Source organism: Tenrec ecaudatus, chromosome 2 (assembly GCF_050624435.1).
Source record: "Tenrec ecaudatus isolate mTenEca1 chromosome 2, mTenEca1.hap1, whole genome shotgun sequence".
NCBI lineage: Eukaryota > Metazoa > Chordata > Mammalia > Afrosoricida > Tenrecidae > Tenrec > Tenrec ecaudatus.
The window spans coordinates 138,122,221-138,144,889 of NC_134531.1; the positions used below are offsets into that span (position 1 = coordinate 138,122,221).

Here is a 22,669-nt window from a genome sequence, read left to right on the forward strand (position 1 = left end):
AATTTATATGATAGTAAAATGTTTGCTGGGTTAGTTACTGGGTTAATTGTCATACTTTGTCCTAAGGTTCTCGCCAGTGCATTTGACACAACATTGGGAGGCAGGAAATTCGATGAGGTGTTAGTAAATCACTTCTGTGAAGAATTTGGGAAGAAATACAAGCTAGACATAAAGTCCAAAATCCGTGCGTTGTTACGACTGTCTCAGGAGTGTGAGAAACTCAAGAAATTGATGAGTGCAAATGCATCTGACCTGCCTATGAACATCGAATGTTTCATGAATGATGTTGATGTATCGGGAACAATGAATAGGTAAGTATTCATAATGTGACTTTAAAAAAATAGATTTATTGGGGCTCGTACAACTCTTTATAACAAGCCATACATCCATCCACTGTGTCAAGCACATGTCATAATGTGATTTTTTTAAAAACCTGACAGAATTTGTGTTTTGTCTTCACTTGTCCCAGCCTAATTAGCTAATGATAATTTTAGATCTATAGGAAAAAAATTCAGGACCATGACTTTACATCCATTTTAGTGGCTGATGGTTGGGGTTATATTAATAATGTAGATGAATGTTTTCTTATGATGAATTGAATTGTAATGTTTTATTGTACTAAGCTGAGTATTCCAAGAAGTTGCAGTTTTTAACATATGCATATATTCGTGTTACCAGTTTTCATAAAACTTTGGGCAAAACGCTTTGATTTGAAATTATGGGCAACAGCTCTTTTGGAAATACTAAGATTGTCATTGTTGCCGAGTTAAGTTGGTTAGTAGTAGATGTGTAAGGCATGCTTTGGTTGTAAACCAGGCCGGTAGAATTGAATCAGAACTGATAGTTTATATGGGGAAGTGTGACTGACCTAAGCTCATTGAAGAAGTGAAATGTCAGTCATTGTTGCCCAGGAGCTAAAAATGCAGTTATTTTCTCCCCTATTAATGAATGTTCTCAATTTAATTTTCATTAAAGTGCCCTGATTTTGTGTGTTGTAGGGCTAGTACATCATACTATTTGAGTATGAGAACTAGATAAGAGTCTTGGAATTACCACGTGTTTCAAAAACTGAAAACAGAATTTTTTATTTGCTTTTTTGCTTTTTGGGGGGGCCAATTGCACTATATCTACACGGTCAGATTGACAAATAGCTTTAAAGATTGGAGGAAAATGTGGATTTTCCTGTACGTGTATTCCTGTTATGTTTGCACATATATCTAATGGGTGTGTGCACAGAGCCCATCCTGCTGGATGTATGAGGGGGCCTTCAAAATGTTTGTGAGAAAATGCCATTGTCTTTAATTTCTATTTTTAAAAAAATGCCATTTTATTGGGGGCTCTTACAGATATTACAGCAATCCATAAATCACTCATATCAAGCAAACACGTACATATGTTGCCATCATCATTTTCTAAACATCTTTCTCCTTGAGCCCTTATCAGCTTTCTCCACCCCTTCCCTCCCCCACTGCCCTACCCTCGTTGACCCTTAATAAATTATATATTATTATTTTAATATCTTAAACTGTCTGCCGTATCCCTAAATTCTATTTTCTTTTAAAAAAAAGCATTTTATTGGGGGCTCAGAACAACTTTTTTTTCGTTCCTTTTTTGTTTGTGTGCATTGACTCCATGCCAGTGCGTTTGGGTGTTTTCAGCCACACTTTGTTATCATCCCCTGTAAAACCACCACAGCAAACTTACTGTCTTTGCAGTCTGTTCCGACTGACAGTGACCCTATAATTCAGAGTGGAACTGTCTCTGGGTTTCTGAGGTTTTACCTTTTTTAATCATTTTATTGGGGCTCATACAACTCTTATCACAATCCATCCATTATGTCAAGAACCATTGTACATTTGTTGCCATCATCATTCTCAAAACATTTTTTTTCTAATGGAGCCCTTGGTGTCAGCTCCTCCTCTTTTTCCTCTCCACCCACGAACCTTTGATAATTTACAAATTATTATTTTTTCATGTCTTACTGTGACTAATGTCTCCCTTCACCCCCTTTTCTGTTGTACGTCCCCCAGTAAGGGGGCTAAATTTTCTATGAGCTTTTTGAAGACCCCTTGTAGAGGTACAGTCAAACTTCTTAATTAAGCCTAGTGCCAGAGGGTTGGTTCTGATTCGGCAGCGCTGTCCAGAAGAACTGCCCCGTAGTGTTTCTACCACATCGTCAGACAGGCAGGTGGCGCCATTTTGTTTCAGAGCATCTGGTGGGTTTGAATAACTTCTATTTCAGAATGTAGCCATTTGCTTCAAACACCGGGCCACTAGGCTTCCTAGAGGGATATAAATATGTATGTGTATGTACATACACACATGCTAAAAGAATAGTTTTATTGGTATATAATTCACATGTGGTTCAGTGCTTCAATCATAAGTTGTGCAATCACCACCCCAATCCGTTTAGAACATTTTCTTCTTGCTTGTAGTCCTTGTTGCCAGACACACATAGCTTTCTAACATTGCTGTCCAGTAAAGTACCCCTATCCAATTTAAATCATCTAACTGCTAGTGTCATATGTATAATTTCACAGATTCACAAGAAAAAAATCAAGTACATTTTCTTGAATTACCTATGTATACTTGTGTATAAGCTACTGTTGAGCACTGGATAAACAGTTTTGTGGTAAAATTGGGTGCCTCGGCTGATAGTCGGGTTAGCTAATACTCGAGTATACACAGTACATTGTTTTTTCCCTCATGCTTTGCTTTTATTTGAGAAAGCCTGCATAATAAGTACGTTGAAATTCCCTCAAATGAAAAACCAAACTCACTGTCTGTCATCAACTTGATTCTGACCCATGGTGACACTTTGCAACAAGGTAGAACTACTCCTGTGGCTTTCTGATACTGTTACTCTTAGCACAAGTAGAAAGCCTTGTCTGTCTCCCAAGGGGGGTACCCCAGGAAAATGTAACTCACTGCCTTGGAGCTGCTGGTGCTTTTGAACTGACCTTGGGCGGAGCCGCCTAATGCAAAAGCCCTCTGCTAGCCAGGACTGCCTGCCATCAGCCCTCGCTCTCCTCCAGCCCTTACTTACAGGCTGTTTGTCTGTTGGCATTGTTAGCTCTAGTGGATGTCTTAGGTCAGCTTTCACTTCTGACTTTGTTCTTTTACTTCTTTGGTTTTCAGAGTTTTGGGTTTGCACTTTCATTTTCAAAAACTTAAGATGTTTTACATACTATAAAATTAAAATTTACAACTGATTTTTAACAAATTCACAAGGCTTTGTAACCATCACCTCTGTCTAATTGTAGAACGTGTGCATCATGCCCGCATTATGACACCGAGCCCTGCACCTGTTTGTTAGGGACTCTGTTTCTCCCAGGCAGCTAAGCCAGGATCCATTTATTTTCTTCCTCTGGATTTGCTTATTGTTTTGTTCAATTTTTGGTGATGAATTACTTTTTACCTGAATCTTTCTAATGGAGGTATAATGTAAAGAGTTCTGGTTTTGCTGCTTTAGAGAATGTGCAAATGAAATGCAATGCATAGTCTTTTGTGGAAGTTTTTTGTAGCATAATATTTGTGCGGTACATCCAGTTGCATTTGTTCTTTTCTCTGTGTAACAGACTAGAATGCTGTATTTGTAGATTTATTATTTTCTTCTGTTCATAAATAGTAGCTCTTTCCAGATTGGGCCTTTGGAGAGTGAAGCTGTTATTTTAGCCTTTCACCAGTATATGAGAGTTTCAGTTGTTCCCCATTCTCAACTGTCTTTACTTTTTGTCATTTGTGTCAGTGTTATCTATACTTGCACTTTTTTTTAATTTTAGTTAAGATATAATTGATTCTCAACTATTCCCAGTCCCCTATCGTAAACAGTCACTAAAGTTTCATGTCTGTGCATTTACCTTCCTCAGCATTTCAGGTACGTGCAGTGGCACAGTGCGTGCTCTTTGATCCCGAGCTGCTTTAGCCTAGCGCACTTTTACAGTTCACCAAATTTTTTTTACTTGTATTAGCACTTTCTATTGTTGAGTACAGTGGGCGAACATTTCCCCCCATTTTTCTGTCATGAAGAACGCTTCATGTATGAGTTTCTCGGAGGTTTCACGTATGCATGTATTTCTTAGGTTTGAACTAGGAGTAGAAGTGCTGGCTGGTGGGCGGTGCTATGGGCTGCACTTGACGAGCAGCCCGTTTCACCCAGCGCCGCTGCTGAAGAAGGTCGGGGTCCACTCTTGGAAAGGAGCTGGCCGTGTGCTCCAGCTGCCCCCCCTCAGGCTGGGCGATAGAGCAGAATCGCCCATTGGCTTCATCCTGGCTGTGTCTATGTGAACACACTGTCAGGCTTTCTCCTTTGTAGAGCCTCCGCATGACCTTAAACCAGTATAGCCAAGCGCTTTACCATTGTGCCACCAGGGCTGGTCTCAGAAAGATTACAGCCAAGAATAGCCCACGAGAGCCGTTCCTGTAAGAATCGGTAACTCAGTGCTTCTAACGTCTTGAAGAACTGCCAGCATTTTTTCCAGAGTGGGTTTTACACCACGTTCCATTTCCATCCTCAATGTTTGGGGGGTCCCAGTTTTCCTTACTTTGCCTTGGGATTGTCTGTCTTGTTGAGAATAGCTATCCATTCCACAGGAAATTGTTGAGTGTCATTTAATAATGTCTTTTTTTTTTTTTAAATAGAGGCAAGTTTCTGGAGATGTGTGATGATCTGTTAGCTAGAGTGGAGCCACCACTTCGGAGTGTTTTAGAACAAGCCAGTGAGTATTCTGATGGAATTATTTGAATAGATTAGACTTTGGAAAATGTTAATTGCATTTTTTCTTAAAGATAGTTATTGAAATAAAATTCCAGCTTTTGATCCTTCATCTTCCCTTTGTAAGCCTTTTATTCCCCAAGTAAGTAAGTAAGTAAAGTAAGTAAGTAAGTAAGTACAGGGAAATCTAAAAGTTTCCAAGAGACTTAGACACAAAGGTAGATATGAAAATCTCAATTATTTTATGGCAGTAAAGCCGGTATTTTGCCATGCCATGCTGGCGCGCATCCTGGAAGCTGTTCTGTGGGCCTGCCTTGAGTTTGACAGAGCGCTGCTGTAGGCGATGTGTCTGCCTCTTTTCTCTATTATTCTGTCAGGGCAACCCAGTGTTTTCAGGTCCTCTTATTTACCTTATGGCTTACTTTTATACATTGGTGTTGGAACATGTTTCCTTTTGGGTCTGTTTCAGAGAAGATCAGATTTCTTTTGCTCTGATCAGTGTGTTGTCCTGACGATCAAAAGTGTGAGTATCAACCTATGATTTTCCCAAGGAGGAGGGGAATCCCACTCCACCTCAGCCCAAGGCTGACTTCTATGAAGCTGAAGCCAGGCTGACCCCAGCTGTCCCTCCAGGGCATACATTGCCTCCCAGCTGGGATAGTAAGTCATTGGAATGGCCACTCAACTCACAGACCATATGCATGATGTGGGCCACATTAGGTTATAATTTAGTGTTAGATATATTCCAGATAATAGTTCAAGGCAAGACAACCTCCTTTTGGTCCCAGGGCTTCTCAGTCTTAGAGCCTCTTCGTCCTTCGTCAGCTTCACTTGGGCATTGCTGCAAAGCTCTTGAGGCACTGCAAACAAATGCTTACTCTCTCACTCCCCTCTCCCATCACCTCAGTGCAAAGGCTTTCATCTTTAGCTCTGAGTGAGTAATCCTAATTCCCCAATTAATTGCCCGGAGGCATGCATTCCACAAGTGAGCCTCCTGTCTGAGCCGGAAGCCCACAGTTTTCTGTGTGGTCCTTTGTGCTCTAGTCCTTGAGTTTGCTGCTGCCACTTTCCTGCCATTTCTCTGACCTTACCATTTGCTGCCTCTAGATTGAGAAGGTTCAATGCCCCAGGATCTCATGGTCCGAATGATCCGCTTCACTCTTGCTCTTATTCCTTGATGGTACTGAGATGCTCCCAGCCTTCCTGCTCTGGCTTTCAGCTTGCCAGCCACGTTGAACAGTGGCAGGATAGTAAAGAGGACCGGCCCTCTTGTAGGGAATAATCATCCCTGTTAACAACCACTCACACGGAAATGGAAAAGCCTTGTTAGCATCCCCGTCTCCTCTTACCCAGACCCAACTGGAAAGAGTTGTTTGACGGGAGCCCTATCAAATAATTCACAGTACTACACCTGCTCAATCCCATTATTCTGTCACCCTGTTACTGTCATCATGAGAATCAAAACATAGAGCTATGTTTTCAGATGCAGCATGTGTGTAATGGCATGGGGGTAGGGGGAGGACAGGAGGAGTTTAGTTGTACATTTATGAGTTATTACTCATCATCTCGTTAGGTGCCATCGAGTCAGTCAGCTCTGACCCACAACAACCCTCTGCACAGCAGAAGGAAACTGCCCCGTCGCGTGCCAGCATGACAATGGTTTCTGTGCTTGAACCCATTGGTGTTGCAACCCCCTTTGATCGCAGCGTACTGCTTTAAAATCTTTACTCTGAGTGCGTAATTGTTTCCAAATAGAATTAAAGAAAGAAGATATTTATGCAGTTGAGATAGTTGGTGGTGCTACACGAATCCCTGCAGTTAAAGAGAAGATTAGCAGATTCTTCGGTAAGGAGCTGAGTACAACATTAAATGCGGACGAAGCGGTCACTCGAGGCTGTGCTTTGCAGGTAAGCCGTCTTTCTGTCCCAGGTAGCTGCGTGTAGGTCATGGGACAAAATGACACTGGCGTATGTGCCTAGTTTACTAGTCTGAGAGTACTCAAAGTGTAACAAATTTCGTAACTTTAATTTTAGAACGGATAGCAGAAGTGATACTGCAAGTAATTGTGGTCAGTTACATGTGAGAAGACGAGTTTCTTAACTAGACAGATTGGACTCCAAGTCTGAAATCTGTGATAGAATTTGGGAGATTACCTGTTGTCCTATATCTGAAATTAATTGCACCTGTTAAATATGAGTTGAGGTTATTGGAAACATTGAGAATCATTATATTCTATAGGCGATTTACAAAGGAGATGTTTGTGAAACTTTAATTCGGTGACATTAAATATTTCAGGAAGACCATTGATGGTGGTCTTTTGAAATTGTCATGTATGGGCCTCAAATTACTATACGCTCTCCCTTTTTAATAACTACGTTCTTAATGTTGGTATTTAATTAATTGAACTTTTAAAAATTTAATGTTCCAGTGTGCCATCTTATCCCCGGCTTTCAAAGTCAGAGAGTTTTCTATCACTGATGTGGTACCATATCCGATATCTCTGAGATGGAGTTCTCCAGCTGAAGAAGGGTCAAGGTATGTATGTATGTTAATCACTTTTGTACTTAGGGTGAACTCAGTGTGAGAACTCAGTGTGAGATCTGAGGAGCATGTCGCCTTTCCTTTCAGCTTGCACAAATGTATACCGTGAAGCACATAGTCCTTGGTGCCTTTTATGTGCTGATTCAAGTATGTGTGTATATATGTATACATACATACATACATACATATGCCTGAATTTCCACAAGCTTTATGAAAGCCCTCCCTCCATGTAAGTGATGTGCCTGTGTCTGTATGAGCACATAACCCCTCCAACCAATACTGTCTAGTTGATTCCAAATAAGTGACACATTTGTATACATAATTATGAATTTGCATCTTAAGTCAGTGATGCATATATATGCATTAAAAAGCCTTCATTACCATCGAGTTGATTGTGACTCATAGGGACCCTATATGCATATATAAATTTTCAGAAACTCTTACCAACCTGAAAGTAGTGTCAGTTGCAAAGAGGAGAACTAGAGTTATGGAATAATTAGAAACTTAGACTGCAAGGGTAAAGTGTTAGGAATGTTCTCAATTTCTATGTTTATATCTTTTCTGCACTCAGTGACTGTGAAGTCTTTCCAAAAAATCATGCCGCCCCTTTCTCAAGAGTCCTCACCTTTTATAGAAAGGAGCCCTTCTCCCTGGAAGCTTACTACAGCTCGCCTCAGGATCTTCCATATCCAGACCCTGCTATAGGTAAGTAAGGGTGTATTTCTGGTTGAGATAGCAACCCAAAATAAGGCCATCATGTACTTACATGAGATTGCAAGAAGTGCGAACAGAATATTCTGAAATGTGGGTGCTTTTAAAGAACAGACTTTTTTAGTCTTGTTTAGCAGGTGTGAAACCAGCTGGGGGAGGGTGGGCAGGCATTATATTGTAGGCTATCATTGGGTAGATACTGTTTTCAGTTCATGCGTATTATAGGGCTTGTTTATGCATTAGGTCGTGCTGGAACACCGTTCCGTTCTGGCCCTAGCATGCAGACTCGGCGTTACGAGAGAAGTGTGATGCAGTAGGCGCACACCAGGTTTGGGAGGCCCTTTGACTGGGGCCATTAGAGTAACCTCCCTGATATGCAAATGAGCCAGTTGAGGAGCAAAGCTATAGGACTATTCTGAGAGGAACACAGGAACTTTATATCTAAATCTGCTCTTTATTTCCTAATGTAAAATGGGAATAATGTTAATAATCGATATGTTGGAAAACATAAGTAAAAACCTGACTATTTGAATGTAGAAATGGTGATTTCTGGTAAAGGGTAGTGTGGATGCATTGAGGGTTTGTGATAGTGGAGAATGCGACAAATTGGGATATATTTGGTCGATGGAATAAGAAGAGACCAGCAGTTTACAACAATTAAAGACAATCGTGGGTCTTAATCTGGAATGTTTTTTAGTGCAGCCTAACCCTATAGAAAAGTCACTTTTCTTGGGGGCGGCGGTCTACGAATGTAGCATTTAGAGGGACCGTCACTGTGGAGGTTGTCAGGAAGGCAAATGCCTTTGTTTTCAGGCAGCAAAGACATGAAAGTTGCAAGGCTTTCCTCCGCCTTCCGTGAAAGACCAGTAGTGGGAAAGTAGATTGATGTACTATGGGCCTCCGGACAGCATGTTCATAATTGCAACGTCACTTGAAACCTACATTTCTAAAAGAGGACTTGGGGAATTAAAGTCCTTCTATGGGTATTCAGTGATATTTTGAAAAAAAAAAAATTTTTTTTTCCTCCAGTGGTAAAATGCTAGTGAACAAGTGAAAAAGGGTGTAAGTAATAAGTGTGTGCTCATGCAGTATTTTATAATGGCTTCTTGATGTGCAGTTCTTTTGCTAGAGTTCAACCATTTGTAGCACACAATTCAGTGTTTTTTGGCGTGGCCCCAGAACTGTACAGGCATCAGCTCAGTTCACTTTAGAATGTGCACATCAGTCTACAAATCAGGCCTGCTCCAGTTGTGGGCGGTCCCCTTTTGATGTCTGCCTGTAGGTGTGGTGTACCCATAGTGGGTCCGTAGTGAGTAGTGATGAGGGAGGTGCTGCTGCGGGATACAGCGGCACTGACTCTTGGAGACGCTCTGCTAAGGGAAAGCCACCACACACACAGACACATTGTCTGATTGCATTTTTATAAGAAGTCCACCTTTCTGTAAAGACAGGGTTCATGGGTGCAGGGAGGTTATGAGGAGAAGAGGGAAGAGTCCATAGCTTTTCCTATGGCAGTGTAATGACAGGGTTCTGAGTTGTATGTGTTGATGGCTGCACAGCCCTATGGAGACTATTGAATCATATGCTTTAAAATGTGCATAAATAGGTAGCTATGTGAGTTGATCTTAATAGAGTTGCTTGCTACAAAAATCGATGTAGCAATAAGTCAGAATTGACTCCGGTGACAGCTGACAGCTACAACAGGAACGACTCCATAGGATTAAACCGTGAAGAGCAGCAGTACTGAAAATGCTAATATCTCTGAAATGTGTGGTTTTTGCTGCTTACGTTTGTTTTCTAATTCTTCCGCAGCGATTGTGTGGATTGTTTTTTCAAAAGAAGGGCATGGGGGAAAGGAAGAGATGAGGAAATGTGACCCCGGTTTTGTACAGGAAAATAAGTGACTAGATGTAATAGATAAAGAGAAACGAGACAGTTTAACCAGTTGCTAAGTGTTCTGACTTGACTGACTCAAAAGAAGTGGCATGTTGGTTACTGACCTGTCTGAGGCAATGTGGGCTTATGTGGCTGTCTGGATTTGATCTCTCAGGCTGTGTTCTCTTTTGTTTCTTGTTTTTTCCCTAGCTCAGTTTTCAGTTCAGAAAGTCACTGCCCAGTCAGATGGCTCCAGTTCAAAAGTGAAAGTCAAGGCTCGAGTCAATGTCCATGGTATTTTCAGTGTGTCCAGTGCTTCCTTAGTGGAAGTGCACAAGTCTGAGGAAAATGAGGAGCCGATGGAAACAGATCAGAATGCAAAGGAGGAGGAGGTAATCAGGACATTTCATCTATCCATTTTATGATGGTGTCTTGTCCAGGAATTCTAGCAAGCTTTTCCCCAGCCTGGCTGAACCAGCCGAAAATCTCGACACAGAATTTGGGTAGAGATGGGGAATGAGTTGGCTCCTTCCTCAACTCTCCAATCAAACATTTTGCACCTTGAGTCATTCTTGCATCTCTATCTGGTTATTTAAAATGCTGAATCTTAATTGGTTTCTAAGTGGAATGGCTCGTTTGAATCCTGCACTGGGTCTTTTCCCTTATTGGGCATCAGAACCACCCAGAAAGCTTCATAGAGGCAAGGGTGTTTGGTCCTCAACCCCGTAGGGGTTTTGTCTAAGTTTGGTCTGGGCCCTCAGGCATCAGTAGCTCCGAAAGCCTCCCAGGACATTCTGATAGGCTGGAGGCATTTGGGATCCTAGCTTGGTAAACTTGCCTCTACTTGTTGTTACCGCCAGTGTGTTCTTCACGTTTTTCAAGGTGTCCATTTCCTATCTTGCCTGCAATTGACTGTTACTTCCTAAGAATAGAAATAGTGTTTTTTTTTAACTTAATTTTATTCACTGGTAATAGAGGTTCTTTTTTTAAAATTTCTTTTTAGAAATACTGATTTTAAAATGCCCTGGATTAGATTAAGTTGTTATACATTCTTATATATTGTAGTTGTGTGATACCTTTTATGTACTCTTGAGTACATTGTGGTTTACAAAGAAAGCTCTTGTTTCTATAAGGGAAGGACAATGTTAGCCTCATTGTGCAATTGGATGAATTGAGATTCAGAGAGGAAAATGTCCTGCTCTAGGTAACAGATGTGGTGTACAGCTCGGGTTTTAAGTAAATCTAGGGTTTTTGATTGTTGACAAGTGGAGCAGGAATTCCATATCCCATGGCTTTGCCAATGGCCGAAGAGATTGTCGAGTCTTTGACTGGCATCGCTTAGTTGTAAGAATTGATGTGTTTTACAGAAGATGCAGGTCGACCAGGAGGAACCACATGTGGAGGAGCAACAGCAGCAGACACCAGCAGAAAACAAGGCAGAGTCTGAAGAAATGGAGGTAAGTAAGGGGGCGCTGTATTTTATAGTGTGGATTGCAGTGTTCCTTAGGGGTGTGTGTGTAACACACACACGCACAGGGTTCTGCCTGAACGAAGCTCTGTTTTGGAAGATAGTTATAGTAGGAATTCTTTTTTTGAACATTTTTTTAGGGGGCGGGGGGAGTTTTTTGTAAGATCAATTTGTGCCCCTAAGGAGTTCAAGATAACTTTCAGTTGACCTGATTTTATTAGGTCAGTGATAAGCTTGTGTTAATCTCTGAATGGCTCTTACTAACTGTTGTTCTGTGAATAAATTTATTTTTTATGCTAAACAGTAATGAGACCTGTTTTATTTTTCTAGCCCCAAAATTTTGTTACGCCTCTGAAACAAGTCTTTTTTCAAGAAGATAAACAATGTATCTGAGTTTTATAAAGAATACATCCCAAGGATTTACTTAAATGAATACAGGTTTAGGTCCATTATAGTCTTACAGGTTATGTAACTATTGGGGTTGTATATTAAAATTAGTTTCTGCTATCCATTTCAAGTTATATATGAAATTACGGTGTTTAATCTCACCATTTTAGGAATTTCTAAGTTTTGCAGTGCCTTGAGAAGATGACCTGTGTTTATTGTCCGTTTTCAGTCAGTTAGCAAGTAAATTGGTTTATTCTGCTATTTTGCTTGCATGTCGTCTCCAGGGGGAAAAGACGGCTGAGGATATAATTCTCATAGAGGTTTTGGTAAATGAAGGCCATTGCCATGATAGAAAATGCTTCATGCTTTGGACATAGGTTGGAGACAGCAGTGAGAGTGAGAGTGAGAAGTGCTTGTGGGAGGTGGAGGAAAGAAGTCCTTCCCAGAAGACTGAACCTGTGGAAAGTTACCAGGGGCTGTGCCGTAGGCGTCATTTTTGGGAAGTGAAACTCAGTTGCCTACACTTAGGAGAACTAGATGTTAGCCCACTGGATTGGAGGCGAAGGCTTGCTTCAAAGAGCAGGCCTTGGTTGCATTCAGAAGTTACAAGTTAACCAAGGGCTCAACTAGAAAATACCATCCGGACTGTGTGTGGATTGTGGGATTATGGATCCCACATAAAATAACATGTGTTTTCTAGCTATTGTCAATAGGTGGCAGTGGTTACCCATTGAACTGTGATCTGAAAGGTCAGCAGTTCGAAATACCAGCTGCTCTGTCGGGAAAAACAAACGCTTTCTGCGTCTATAAACAGTCTCCGAAATTCATGGGCATTTTATAATCTGTCATAAATGGTCACTGTGGGTCACTGACTCGAAGGCAGTGTGTTTTGAAAAGCTGTTAGTCCTTAGCTAGGTAGATGATCTAAACCAGCGGTTTTCAACCTGTGGGTCACGACCGCCTTTTTTTGGGTCAAATGCCTGACTCTTTGATGAGTTGCCTAAGATCATTGGGAAACACATTTCTGATAGTCTTAGGAACTGAGACACCGCTCCTCTGTCTCCAGGCTAGTCTGCCCACATACAAGTACCTAGTGTGAAGACTTACCCATGCTATATCATGCTTCAAGACAAAATTTCATTGATGTGTCATTAGAAATAAATATTTCACAATATTTAATTACTTAGTATTTTGTGATGAATCACTATACTTGTAGTACCACATATACTCGTGTATAAGCTGAGTTTTCCAGCATATTTTTAATGCAGTTTTTGTGATAAAATTAGGTGCCTCAGCTGGTATTCGGGTCGGCTCATGTGTTAGACAGGGTTAACTAAAGACAGGGCTCTCTAGAGAGACAAACCAGATTGCTAGTAATTATATATAAATATATTTATAAAGATAGATATATAATACAAGAAATGAACCATTAAATTATATACAGATAGATAATACAAGAAATTAACAGTTAAATTATAAAGCAGTGAGACACTAGCAGTCCTTTAAGGCTTGAGAGCCGCCAGTTGCCAGTCCCCTTCTGTTGAGAGAGCTGGGCTATATATAACCAGGCAGCAAACAGCAAGGCAGGTCCCCAACTGTCATCAACTGTCCGTTCCCAGCTCCAGAGACGAACATTCCAATCGTGTGGGCTTAAAGGGACCTCAACTTACAGCGACACAGTTCACAGGCTAGGCATCCCACAGGTAGTATACCCCTTTAAATTGAGGTACAGAACAAGCAAGGCGAGGCTCACCGAGCCATTTATCCCTCTGCCCTTCAGTTAATCCTACCTGTGTTTATCGGCCAGGCTGGCACAATAAACAATCGCAGCTCATATATTCAAGTATATAAGTATGTTCAATTTGTAACAATGAAAATACATTCTGCTTATCAGAGTTACATGACGATTTATAACAGTAGCAAAGTGACAGTTATGGAGTAGCCACGGGAATAATTTTATGGTTGGGGGTCACCACAACATGAGGAAGTGTATGAAAGGGCCACGGAGTTAGGAAGATTGAGAGCCACTGCTCTAAACACTGATCGAAGTCCAGTGCTGTCATTGATTCTGACTCACAGTTGCAGCCCCAGGTCGGGGTACAAGAAAGACAGTCAGTCTTTATGGGAGCTCACGCACCGCTTCATCCTCCTCCTGCGGAGCATCTGGTGGGCTGGTGACTGCGCTGCCAGGTTGCCAGTCCAGCACTTGGCCACAGCATCACCATGATGTTATCACTTAGCAGAAAACAGAGCAAATTAATAAACTTTTGAAAAGAAAACTCCTGGGAAGTTTAAAGTTGTATGTATATGTTATGTTGTTCTTAGTGATTTGTTTTATTTTAGACTTCTCAGACTGGATCAAAGGACAAAAAGATGGACCAACCACCTCAAGCCAAGAAGGCAAAAGTCAAGATCAGTACTCTGGACCTACCAATCGAGAACCAGCTGTTATGGCAGATAGACAGAGAGATGCTCGACTTATATATTGAAAATGAGGTGATTCCTTTAAGGTTCTTGGAACAATTTGTTGGGACCATACTGTTCAGTATCTTGGACATTCCTTGATGTGCTAAAAACAACTGTAATTTTTTGGGCATTGTGAGGGCAAATTTAATGAATCCAGGAGTACTTTTAGAATTCCATGGTGATGGTATTGTGCCTGTACTGGTAGAAATTCTATCCTGAGGTCTTTGATTTAGGGGGGGAGGTATCTTTGATGGTTGAGTGTTACAGATGTGTCTTTTCACCAGAGACCAGACTCTGAGGTATATAGTGAATAAGGGAGTTGATCAACGGGAGAAATCATTTCATGTTAAGGGTAGAGCTAATTTCTTCTACTTCCCCCTTTCCTTCCTCCTCTGCCACTTGTTGGGTAAGTGTAGTAAGTCAAAATGGGCCATGATCCTGGGTTTGGGACTCTGAAACATATTTATTGCATTAATTATTGCCTGTGGTTCAAGATTTAAAGTTTTAATTATCCTTGGAACTTCATAATAAATACAGCAGAATAGATTCACCACCTTGTGACATCAAGCCATTAGTCTTAGAGTTCTTTTGTCATAAATTTTTCTTGAATATGTTCGAATTTTTATATTTTGATATGTTTATTACCTTTTTCTTTTTTAAAAAATCATTTTATTGGGGGCTCATACAATTCTTCCATCCATCCATCCATCCATCCATCCATCCATCCATCCATCCATCCATCCATCCATCCATCCATCCATCGTTAAGCACATTTGTTGCCATCATCATTCTCAAAACATTTGCTTTCTGCTTGAGTTCCTGGTATCAGCTCAGTTTCCCCGCCCCCCTCTTCCCACCTTTTTTTAAGTACTCAAAAACTTTCACTTCTTGATCATCAGAATTAACCGAAGACTGATGCTTTTTATTTTTAAGGCAAAAGGGAAGAAATTTATTGGAGCCAATACAGGAAACCCTAGAGGGGCCCAGCATACCCTACTGTGTAGGCTTGCCCAACAAAGGGTAACACCAGTCCCTGTGCTCCCTTGTCCCCGAGGGACTCCCCTTGAGCCGAGCCCCAAAGCCCCAGGACTGATTGGAGGTGGGGACAAGACTGAAGCTTTTAACTCTAATTTCTTGGGTGACTCAGAGCTTAAAAATTTGGGGAACTACTCTCTACTTTCATAAGGATGTTATCAGGTGTTTACAAAGCAGCGGTCTCACTTGCACTCATGTCTAGTTACTTGTGTGCTCAGGGTAAGATGATCATGCAGGATAAACTTGAGAAGGAACGGAATGACGCTAAGAATGCAGTGGAAGAGTACGTGTACGAAATGAGAGACAAGCTCAGTGGAGAATATGAGAAGTTTGTGAGTGAAGATGTAAGTATGCACTAACGTGTTCCCACCGCTGCTGTGTTTTCGGGGAGCATTGGGAATGGGGTAGGAGGGGAAGCCTGCGTGTGAATGCGCAATAAAATGTGCTTTTTTTGGGGGGGGGTGGCATGTATGTTTTATTTTGAACAACTTACATCTTTTGATGCATGCAGCATGTCTCAAAGGCTGGTTGGTGTTTAGACATTTCGCTTCATACTTGCATGCTGTGAACTGGCATGCCAACATGTGGACATCCCTCAAGGCAGCACTTGAGAACTTAAAGGGCATTGACTTGACTTCACTGCAAATTTGTTTTTATCTCCAGGATCGTAGCAGTTTTTCCTTGAAACTAGAAGATACCGAAAGCTGGTTGTATGAGGACGGAGAAGACCAGCCGAAGCAAGTTTATGTGGATAAGCTTGTTGAGCTGAAAGTACGTGGCTGTTCATTTCTGAGTGCAGAGCCTCGGGAAGGAGCCCCGCCCAGACGCGGCAGATCCCCGCCCTAACCCCAGGGGGAGAGCTCACCACTGGGAGAGCTCAGGCCAGGGTGGGAAAGAAGGCAGCCTTCCAAATGGTGTTTCGAAAACTCTTATTTATGGCTTTTGCACAGTAAGTTAAGCCTAAAGCATATTAAAGCAGAGTAAGCATAAACACAGAATTTTCTGAAAACGGCTTACACTTAAATGCACCACCGAATCGGGGATTGAGTGCATGCTTACTGTCAAAGATGTGAAGACCAGCAAGGTGCAGTTGGCACAGGGCTGTGTGTATGGTGTGGTGTATTTAAGGATCAAACGTTGAGACTTTTTTTTTTTTTAATTTTAACAATTTATTGGGGCTCATACAATTCTTTTCACAGTTCATATATATACATACATCAATTGTATAAAGCACATCTGTACAGTCTTTGCTCTAATCATTTTTTTCTCTTTTCTTCTTTTACATTTTATTAGGGACTCATACAACTCTTACCACAATCTATACATATACATACATCAATTGTATAAAGCACATCCATACATTCCCTGCCCCAATCATTCTCAAGGCATTTGCTCTCCACTTAAGCCCCTTGCATCAGGTCCTCTTTTTTTTCCCCTCCTCCCTCCCCCTTCCCCCCTCCCTCATATGCCCTTGGTAATTTATACATCGTTGTTTTGTCATATCTTGCCCTATCCGGAGTCTCCCTTCCCCCCTTCTCTGCTGTCCCTCTCCCAGGGAAGAGGTCACATGTGGATCCTTGTAATCAGTTCCCCCTTTCCAACCCACTCACCCTCCACTCTCCCAGCATCGTCCCTCACACCCTTGGTCCTGAAGGTATCATCCACCCTGGATTCCCTGTACCTCCAACCCTCGTATGCACCAGTGTACAGCCTCTGTCCTATCCAGCCCTGCAAGGTAGAATTCGGATCATGGTAGTTGGGGGGAGGAAGCATCCAGGATCCGGGGGAAAGCTGTGTTCTTCATCGATACTACCTCACACCCTAATTAACCCATCTCCTCTCCTAAACCCCTCTATGAGGGGATCTCCATTGGTCGACACTTGGGCCTTGGGTCTCCACTCTGCACTTCCCCCTTCATTTAATATGATATATATACATATATATACATACATATATACATATACACATATATACACATACATACACACACTTATATCTTTTTTTTTTTTTGCATGATGCCTTATACCTGGTCCCTTGGGCACCTCGTGATCGCACTGGCCGGTGTGCTTCTTCCATGTGGGCTTATTTGCTTCTGAGCTAGATGGCCGCTTGTTCACCTTCAAGCCTTTAAGACCCCAGACACTATCTCTTTTGATAGCCGGGCACCATCAGCTTTCTTCACCACATTTGCTTGTGCACCCATTTGTCTTCAGCGATCCTATCATGGAGGTGTGCAGTCAATGATATGATTTTTTGTTCTTTGATGCCTGGACGTTGAGACTTTTGTGGCAAAGGACGGACATGCAGTAATATTTTACCTCTAGCTTGGTGCTTATTGCTTGCACTCTTCTGGAACTGGACTATCTTGAATGATCTTGTCAGCGGGATTGCTCAGCCATACCCTGTGGTTTCCTCTCACTCTGACAAAGCTAGCATATATCTCCTTTGGGGTCCTTCACATGGTTTTTGTTTGTTTCATTTTTATTACAGGAAATGCCAAACAGGCAAGTAAAGAGATTGACAGTTTGAACAGTTACCAATTTATGGTCAATTCTGTTTTATCTCTTTCCCCTCTCACTCTTGGTTATTTGAAGCAAGCCCCATGTGGTATACTTAGCTTATATACTCGAGTATAAGCCGGCCTGAATATCAGCTGAGGCATCTAATTTTACCACAAAAACTGCATATAAAATGTGTTGAACTGTGTTAACAAACCCAGGGATAAGGGAACAACAAGTGATCCAAATTGGTGGTAAGGTGGGAGTGTCAGGCCTGGTAGGGAATGATCAAAGACAAGGTAAGGAAGAGGTATAGCTGAAACCCAGGTGGGGACAGAGCATGATAGTGGGACAGGAGGAAAGTCAAGGGAAATGGAGGAAAGAGCTGGGAGGCAAAGGGCATTTATAGAGGTCTAGACAAAAGACATGTACATATGCAAATGTATATGTATATGAGGTTGGGGAAATAGATCTATGTGCCTATATTTATAAGTTTAGTATTAAGGTGGCAGAAGGACATTGGGCCTCCACTCAAATACTTCCTCAATGCAAGAACACTTTCTTCTATTAAATTGGTATTCTGTGGTGCTCACCCTCCTGACACAACTGGTGAAGACAAAGCGGGTGAACAAGCAAATGTGGCGAAGAAAGCTGATGGTGCGCGGCTATCAAAAGACATAGATAGCATCTGGGATCTTAAAGGTTTGAAGGTAAACAAGCGACCATCTAGCTCAGAAGCAACAAAGCCCACATGGAAGAAGCACACCAGCTTGTGTGATCACGTGGTTCCGAAGGGATCAGTTACCAGGCATCAAAGAATAAAAAATCATATCATTGGGTGCACACCTCCATGATATGATCGCTGAAGACAAATGAGTGCATAAACAAATGTGGTGAAGAAAGATGATGGTGCCCGGCTCTCAAAAAAGAGAGCATCTGGGGTCTTAAAGGCTTTAAGGTAAACAAGTGGCCATCTAGCTCAGAAGCAACAAAAACCCATTTGGAAGGACCACACCAGCCTGTGCAGGTATAAGGCATCAGAGCAACAACAAAAATCTTACCATAGTGAATGAAGGGGGAAGTGCAGAGTGGAGACCCAAAGCCCGTTTGTCAGCCACTGGAGATCCCCTCACATAGGGGTCTAGGGGAGGAGACGAGTCAGTCAGGGTGCGATGTAGCACCGGTGAAGAATACGGCTTTCTTCCAGTTCCTAAATGCTTCGTCTCCTCTCCCCCTGCCCCTATCATGATCCGAATTCTACCTTGCAAGTTTGGATAGAGCAGAGGATGTACACTGGTGCAGATAGGAGCTGGAGGCACAGGGAATCCAAGACGGATGATACCTTTAGGACCCGGGGGTGTGAGGGGCGATACTGGAAGGGTAGAGGGACAAGTGGGTGGAAAGAGGGAACAGATTACAAGGATCTGTATGGGACCTCCTCCTTGGGGGACGGACAACAGAAGAGGGGGTGAAGGGAGATGTTAGGGAAAGATATTACAAGACTATAATTTATAAATTATCAAGGGCTCATGAGGGAGAGGGGAGCAAGGAGGGAGGGGGGAAAGGAGGACTTGATGCAAAGGGCTTAAGTGGAGAACAAATGATTTGAAAACGAGGGCAAAGAATGTACAGATGTGCTTTACACAATACATGTATGTATGTATTGTGATTAGAGTTGTATGAGCCCCTAATGTTTAAAAAAATATGCTGAACTATCAAAAGACACAACTTCTGAGGTCCTAAAGGCTTGAAGATAAAAAAGCGGCCATCTAGCTCATACGCAACACGCCCCCGTGGAAGAAGCAAACCAGCCCGTGTGATCGCAAATTGTAGATGGGATTAGGTTTCAGGCATCAAAGGAAAAACAAAATCTCACCATTTTGAATGAGGGGGAATGTGGAGTGGAGACCCAAAGCCCATCTGTAGGCAACTGGACATCCCCTCACAGAAGGGTCACAGGGAGGAGACGAACTAGTCAGCGTGCAGAGTAGCACCGAGGAAACATACAACTCTCCTCTAGTTCTTTAATGTTACCCTTCACCCCTATCACCCCTACCATCACAATCCCAATTCTACCATACAAATCTGGCTAGACCAGAGGATGTACACTGGTACAGATAAGAACTAGGAACAGGGAATTCAGGACAGGTGAATCCCCTCAGAACCAGAGGCGAGAGCGGATACCAGGAGGGGAAGGGGAAGGTGGGGTAGAAAGGGGGAAACGATCACAAGGATCTCCATATAACCCCTCCCTGGGGTACGGACAACAGAAAAGTGGGTGAAGGGAGACGTTGGAAAGTGTAAGACATGACAATATAATAATTTATAAACTGTCTAGGGTTTGTAAGGGTGGGGAAACATGAGCTAATAGCAAGGGCTCAAGTAGAAAGCAAATGTTTTGAGAATGACGACAGATGTTCAAATGTGTTCGACACAATGGATGTAAGTGGATTGTGATAAGTCGTACGAGACCCCAATAAAATGATTTTTTTAAATATGCTGAAAAAACTCAGATTATACTCGAGTATATATGGTAATCGATAAAGAGTTCAGTACATGTTTAAAAGAAAATGTAACAAAGTCTACAGTTAAACACCTACAAAATTTCCTTAATATCACCAGTGAATAATTAGCCCCTTGTCAAGATTCTTTTGTTTATAAATTATTACTTTCTAACTTTTTTGAGACATGATTCAAATAGGTTTACTTTTTTTTGTCCATCCATTATGTCTCTTAAATCTTCATTTTCCCTTCCATTGTTTTTCTTGATGTACGCACTTGAATAGACGGTCATTTGTTTTGTAGGTGCCCCCCTCTAGTGTGGAGTTTGACTTCCATGGTGGTCTTTGGCATTATTCTCTAAATAACGTCAGGTCTACATGGCTCATCAGACTTGGAGTTAAATTATTATTTTTTAAATTTTGATTTTTTTGGGCAAGTATGTCATATTTAATAAGTATCTCTGTCAGGAGGCACCTAGTAGCTGGTTGTCGCCTGTGTGTTAAGGACTAGAGAGAGCTCTTCCCAGATGACAAATTGAAGTTTCTCTGCATGGACTGATAATAAGTTGTACCATAATAGCCTGCTGAAAGAAGCTTTATATTGCCAAAGGACTCCCATTTATAACACATGGATATTAAATGTACTTTTAATTTATAATTAGTCTTATGAATAGTAGAAACAATACTACATTGCTAATTTAAGCTCTGGAATTAGTGTATTCTCTTCTGTTAAGAATCTAGGTCAACCTATTAAGATGCGGTTCCAAGAATCCGAAGAAAGACCAAAATTGTTTGAAGAACTAGGAAAACAAATCCAACAATATATGAAAGTCATCAGCTCATTCAAAAACAAGGTACCGTCCCATGTCCCCCATCTCTTCTCTTTTTACTTCATTGTCCATAATGTATCTCACAGAATCTAAGTAAGAACCCAAGATGACCTTGATGTCTTTAATACATAGAACCTGGAATTGAGCTTCGATGCTGTTTACTTTTGGCTTTTGAGTCATTTCCATGAGTTGTAGAATTAATGTGCTTCTCTTGGTCTGTTTGAGACTGCATTTGGCATATCATTTGGTTTATTAATGTAGATTTTGGACTTCCTTAAAAGAGAAAACTTTGATATATTTTGTTTTAGCACAGCATGATGAATTCGTAAATAACTGTTCAGCCTCGATTTCCTTAACAAAACCAGTTACTGCTCAATTGATAGCGCTGGCATTCAAGGTTAGGGCTTACTCTACTTTGTGATCCTAATCAATCCACTCTGTTCCAGGTTCGTAGTAGAATATCCCTGTGCAGACATTTTTAAGAGTGCAAAGTTGAGCTTGCATTTAAAAAATTGTTAAAATTTTGAGTTTAAGCAAATGTATTTTTTTGGCAGTGTAAAATTATCTTGAGATTTCTGTTAAGTATGTACAATACAGATGCTTTCGTTTCTCCTGGCCTTTCAATCCGTTTTCTCATTGGGATTACTATTATTTTCTTGGATTTATTTTTAAAAGACTCAAGAATTTGTTTACATCATGTGCCTAAATGAGTTCTGATTGTGAAAGGCTGTTACCGTTTCGTAAGATGCCGAAGATCCCAGTGGCTTTTGGGTGGGGAGATGAGCCCCCTGTGAAGCTCTGACTGTCTCCTCGCAGGAGGACCAGTACGACCACCTGGATGCCGCTGAGATGGCGAAAGTGGAGAAAAGCACGCACGAGGCCATGGAGTGGATGAACAACAAGCTGAACCTGCAGAACAAGCAGAGTCTCACTCTGGATCCCATTATCAAGGCAAAAGAGATCGAAGCTAAAATTAAGGTAATTTATTAATCAATATCAGTTTTATTATAACTTAATATTCCTTCATTGTTACCTGGATATTTATTAGCCCTCAGAATTCTATATAGGGAGGCAGCGCTGTGGTTGCATTTTGGCCGCTGGGTTGGTGGGGACAGAGCGAGTTTGGACTGGGGTTAGCACGTCCCGCACAGCCGACCTTTCTCTCTCACCCTTCCAGGACCTGATGAGTGTCTGTAGTCCTATCATTTCCAAGCCTAAGCCCAAAGTGGAACCCCCGAAAGATGAGCAAAAGAATGCCGAGCAGAACGGACCAGTGGATGGACAAGGAGACAGTGCAGGGCCCCAGGCTGCGGAGCAGGGCGCAGACACCGCTGTGCCTTCGGATTCTGACAAGAAGCTTCCTGAAATGGACATCGATTGATTCCAACATTTGTTTCTATTAAAACAGACTATTATAAAGCTTTAAGTTGTCAACTTTGTTCTAAATCTCAGCTAGAGCAAGCAGATACTAAAGATTTCTTAGTCAGTTTTTAGGGAACTTCAGGGGAAGGGATGTAGATACTGTATGGAGCATTTTTTGACTTCTAAATAGCTAGACCCAGAAATTAAGTGCATTGTATCTTTTTTCATAATGGTACTATTTAGAAGCTCAGTAAGTTTTACTGAAGTTAAGCTTCACTCCT

General features: G+C 41.6%; 1 protein-coding gene across 1 annotated transcript in view; it reads left to right on the forward strand.

The window, feature by feature from the left end:
- Positions 1-22,445, forward strand: part of HSPA4 (heat shock protein family A (Hsp70) member 4) — a 51,574-nt gene extending 29,129 nt beyond the window's left edge. The window contains exons 7-19 of the mRNA XM_075541542.1: positions 67-311; positions 4,642-4,718; positions 6,470-6,621; positions 7,143-7,249; positions 7,827-7,960; positions 10,052-10,233; positions 11,209-11,298; positions 14,040-14,192; positions 15,416-15,541; positions 15,861-15,968; positions 20,931-21,050; positions 21,843-22,004; positions 22,204-22,445. Coding sequence (XP_075397657.1) covers positions 67-311; positions 4,642-4,718; positions 6,470-6,621; positions 7,143-7,249; positions 7,827-7,960; positions 10,052-10,233; positions 11,209-11,298; positions 14,040-14,192; positions 15,416-15,541; positions 15,861-15,968; positions 20,931-21,050; positions 21,843-22,004; positions 22,204-22,407 — 1,860 coding nt within the window. The 3' untranslated portion in view covers positions 22,408-22,445. The remainder of the gene's footprint in view (positions 1-66; positions 312-4,641; positions 4,719-6,469; positions 6,622-7,142; positions 7,250-7,826; positions 7,961-10,051; positions 10,234-11,208; positions 11,299-14,039; positions 14,193-15,415; positions 15,542-15,860; positions 15,969-20,930; positions 21,051-21,842; positions 22,005-22,203) is intronic.
- The last annotated feature ends 224 nt before the right edge of the window (positions 22,446-22,669 follow it).